This window comes from Vespa mandarinia, unplaced genomic scaffold, assembly GCF_050613455.1.
Source record: "Vespa mandarinia isolate Hongniang unplaced genomic scaffold, ASM5061345v1 scaffold_61, whole genome shotgun sequence".
NCBI classification, from domain to species: domain Eukaryota; kingdom Metazoa; phylum Arthropoda; class Insecta; order Hymenoptera; family Vespidae; genus Vespa; species Vespa mandarinia.
This window is the reverse complement of record NW_028197195.1, coordinates 760392-764868: the sequence shown is the minus strand read 5'-3', so window position 1 is coordinate 764868 and position 4477 is coordinate 760392. Positions and strand designations below refer to the sequence as shown.

The following is a 4477-nucleotide window of genomic DNA, read 5'->3' as shown; positions in this document are numbered from 1 at the left end:
CAGTTTCTAGTATTTAACCGGCTTTGTTAATGATTCGAAATGAAAATGTGGAGAGGTTTAAATTTTTTCGCCAATGACATAAACGGTAATGATCTTAAATGGGTTCGACATATATTCATTTTCATTTATAAGAGAAAAATCTTGTTGAATTGTGCGAGCGAAATTATAATATTCATTAGTACATTATCTTTCCTTCATACTAGCTTCTATTTTAAGCAATCAAAAGAACGCTTTTAATGATTTTTTGATCTTTTGAAATTATACAATATGTGAGATTTAATAAAAGTTTAATAAAAGATTAAAAAAGAAAAAAAAGAAATAAAGAAAAAAAACTTGTCCAATTCAAACACACTTTTTCGTAATTACGCTTATACTCTCCAAAACCGTAAATCTATGTTTTCTACAAATGCAAACCTGGTGAATTAGTGGCGCTGTTGTCAATAAACGTGTAAGGTTAAATTAGTTTAACATTATATTTAATGCTTATTTAAAAAGTAGATTGATAGGTGCGTTTGATCCTATAATTTTTTAACTGATATGCTTTCGTTGTCTATAACAAAAATGTTGAGTTAATATCAATTTACAGAAAATCATTTGCATAACCATACTATCTACATATATATCATAAAATGATATTTTACTCATGTGTTTGTTGTGAATTATTCGATATCAACGATACACTATTTTTCTATTAACTGCAAGGTAATTCTTCATTTTTAAATTATTATAAATAACTTTAGTAAAAAAATTGTATTTTACGTTACTATATATTTTTTTTCTTTCAGTCATTTTCTTTTTATATTATTGGTAATATTGATCATCATTAAAGATAATAAATATAAAAACCGTAGGTCGTTTTTTTTCAGGGAATCATTACTAATTAATCCATCCAAAGGAAAGGGTAATGTCGTCGTTGAATTTAAAAGAGATTTCAACGCCACGTTTAGGTTATCTATTAAACAGAATTACAAGAAGCAAAAGATTCTATCAAACATTTAAAAAGTTGGTTGAAGGACATTATGAACAGGTCCAGTTAATATATTGGAGAGTAAATATGAAGGAAGCAATTAAACGAAGTAATAAGGCAAAAAAAATAGTGATAGGCTGTAATCACAAGGGAAAGACTTTTTGGAATATTTATATCTACAGTTATTGATTTCTTTGTCAGTAAGTATGAAAACATTGATAAAAAGTAATTATAGCTGTAAGTTGATTTAGTCTTCAAGTTACTTGAGACGTAAAATTTGCTCGTATTAAAATAAATCAATTTTACTTTAATAAAATTTTCTTCCTTTAACTTTTTATACATATGATGTGGCAAAAAATACTCTTACTGGATCACAGGAAGAAATATAGATATAAAATTTATTTATCGACCGACAAATATTTACCTAAATTTATTATGTAACATAAACTTAGTTAATTGCGTGAGGGCACTGTTTTACAGGACCTATGCCATTGTTTCTATCACCTGTGCATAGATCCATCATTATATATTGTCATGTCACTACATTCATTATATTATTTATTTGTAGAGTACTCTGATCATAGCAATGTTAAATATTTGGATCCCAAAAAGACACCATAATACAAAAATGTATTGACAAAAATAGTATAAAGTAAAGGAAATGTTTCTACAAGGAATATTTTGGGAATGCTTCTGTGACCATTATTTGTGTTGAGACGCATATATATCGCACAAGTAAGTACATACTATATATTTCTAATAGAGATAGAGGATAGTTTCTTCTTTATGCTCTTGAATCATAACCAAATTTAAATGTTGCAGAAATTTTTTACTTTTGCTTATATTCACGCACTTTCTTATATTATAAAATGAGTTGCAGTGAAATCAAAATGTATTCAAATCTATCATTGCGCAAGGTGGTACACTCTTCGAGAAACAGAAGTATTTTTTAAAGTAGTTGAATATGCACCTGTCTTATGAAAATTTAGCATTTGTTATAGGTTTCTTCTATCAGGTGCAAATTTATTTTGAATTGATATTTTGCTTTGTACATTGTACTTTGTTGGTCATTTCATGTCCATTGAGCAATTCTTCATCCGGCACTCTTACGGCATTTTTGATGCCAACATAGGTAGTTCAAAGGTTCTCTCTCTAGTATTTTATTATTCTTACTTACAAAATTTTATATAAGTTGTTAATAATCATATGTGAATTTTATCTTATAGTACTTATATATGCTACCATTGCCAATGATGGTGGGAGAAAAGACATTAATACATTAGGAAAACTCTTAAAAGATCTGAAGAAAGCATTATCTACAGTCAAGGACGTGAATTATTTAGAAAACGAATTAAAAGAGAAAATCCAAAACCATAAAGGATCGGTAATTTTATAAGCTCGTCACAAATAAGAGATAGATGTCAAAAAATAAAATAGATTAAGTAAACTACCTGGAAATATAACATTTTAGAGGAAGAATCGAATCTTAACAGCAAAATCATGGAGAAAGAACAATGAGTTAAAGGATCATTCACAAGACGTTTTTCTTCAGAGGTAGCTTCTCATGTTGTATTGCAAAAAAAAAAAAAAATAGAAAATTTTCAATATTTAGAAGATCATCCTCAAATTGTCGACCATGAATTGCACAAGTAAAAATTAATGCGCAAAAATTACATGAGCATAATGTAATCCTTTAATGCATAAGTATACTTTGAAAATGAAGTAGAAGAATACTGTGAATTTCACATATTGACAATTTCACATTTGTCATATTGACAAGACGTTGAAAAGGAGCCGACTGAAGAAAACAAAGTATGGAAATGGAATAAAGGATTCAGACCAAATAATCTGGATTTAGACCATCGAAGAAAAGAGCCTTCAACAATACGGAACAAGCAACAAGGATGTTACACAAAACCGAGCCTCTTGTGAAAGTCAAATTTAGTAGGTACAAATGATACGTCAGCTTACATACTGCAATGGAATATTCTAAGATATACACATCAATAAAGAAGTAAGAAGTAACGTTTTATATCAAAAATCAAGCTCGGAATTGCGACAAATAGAAACACTGAATAAAATAAGCATTAAATCACAGTTTTAAGATAATCGAAAGGATGAAACTATTACATATATGTAATCTAATATTCGATCACCGATCTAACGAAATAATGATGAAACGCAGAATGGTACCATGAAGAAGGATAATCTGCAACAGCATAGTAATAACACAAACGCATTCTAGTAAAATCACTTGTCAGCTGATTTCTTTTTAAACGTAATGGTTAGTGAAATAATAATCGAAAAAAAGAAAGTTACTCAAAATTCACTTTTAGATTGCAATTAACAAGTAGGTAATATACTTTGATACGAATTTTAAATAAGCCAAACTTTTCATAAAGCTCATATATTATACAATTTCCAAAGATTAGAAAATTTCTAATAGTTTTAGTCTACCATCAAAAAATTCTTAGGATTGAATTCTTTAGCATCAATTATATCAATTACGCTGGATGAAGGACTTATATTATTTATATTAGCTATATTCAAAATTTTATAAAGCGCTCTTTTGATCATTCAAAAAAGTAATTGTGAAAGAAGGATAAAGTACGAATGAATATTATAAATTCGCCCACACACTTCGACAAGATTTTTCTCTTGTAAATAGAATTGAATATATCAAATATATTCAATTGATATATATATATATATATATATATATATATATATATATTTAGTCGTTAATTTATGGAGTAAATTTAATATTACTATAATGTCTGATATCGGAAACAATGTAATGTTCATATCTGTCGCACTGCCTGTGATTTTATCGGATTAAAGCAAAAATATTACATCCGAAATATTCCAAAAGTTCTCAAAAATTTTTCTTCCCTGGATATAATATAACATCGGCACCGTTAATCGAATGGATGTTTAAATTGTTTCAACTATTGTATAAACGAACGTCGCTACTAGAATTATTACCTTACATTTGCTAATTTTCGTTATAATACGTGCCTATCAATAAAACGTCTATCGGTTATATGTCATCATATATAATGAAACTTTAGACCTTTTATTTGATAAAGCTGATAAAATTAGCTTAAGTTAATTCAAAATTCAATTGTCCTTAGCATTAACTTTCTGCATGAATAAAATTAACTACATAAAAATAGAAGTAACAGCTATTCCCAGCAGTATCACTATTATAATTTCAGAATTTATCCAGTAGCTTATTATGTTAATAGTTATCCATTAATCTATTGAGCTAAAGAATGTACAATATCATAGTAAGAGAAGTATGAATTACCGACAAGAATTCAATATAGCAATCTTTAATATCGACATATGAGAATCGCAAGTGTAAACTAAATGCTGACGTCATATATATCAATGGAGCAATCAGAAAAATCCGGATGTCTCACAGGGGACGCTATTATGATTGAAAGGATGACTCTGGTGACTACAAGTTCGGCGTAGTAGGGACAGACTTTTGAACCTATTCGTCTT

General features: G+C 28.2%; 1 protein-coding gene across 3 annotated transcripts; it reads left to right on the top strand.

Annotated features, from left to right (window-relative positions):
* The first annotated feature begins 416 nt into the window (after positions 1 to 416).
* On the top strand, positions 417 to 2661 carry LOC118450394 (uncharacterized). 3 transcript variants are annotated; one of them, XM_085664509.1, is made up of 7 exons: positions 417 to 506; positions 587 to 702; positions 867 to 1167; positions 1536 to 1702; positions 1790 to 2099; positions 2194 to 2351; positions 2439 to 2661. In XM_085664509.1, exons 5-7 carry the CDS (start codon positions 2042 to 2044, stop codon positions 2523 to 2525), a joined length of 303 nt encoding a protein of 100 aa, XP_085520635.1. In that variant the 5' UTR covers positions 417 to 506; positions 587 to 702; positions 867 to 1167; positions 1536 to 1702; positions 1790 to 2041; the 3' UTR covers positions 2526 to 2661. The 3 variants fall into 3 exon arrangements, 2 of the variants coding, with proteins under 2 accessions (XP_085520635.1, XP_085520634.1); XM_085664508.1 differs by having other exon boundaries at positions 427 to 702; XR_014983725.1 differs by having other exon boundaries at positions 427 to 702; positions 1790 to 2110; positions 2194 to 2661.
* The last annotated feature ends 1816 nt before the right edge of the window (positions 2662 to 4477 follow it).

Excerpts from the sequence above, each read along its gene's own strand:
- LOC118450394 (XM_085664509.1), top strand. The coding sequence starts at position 2,042 with ATGTCCATTGAGCAATTCTTCATCCGGCACTCTTACGGCATTTTTGAT. Across the intron at positions 2,100-2,193 it reads CATTTTTGATGCCAACATAG|TACTTATATATGCTACCATT; the intron begins GTAGTTCAAAGG and ends TTTATCTTATAG. Across the intron at positions 2,352-2,438 it reads TCCAAAACCATAAAGGATCG|AGGAAGAATCGAATCTTAAC; the intron begins GTAATTTTATAA and ends ATAACATTTTAG.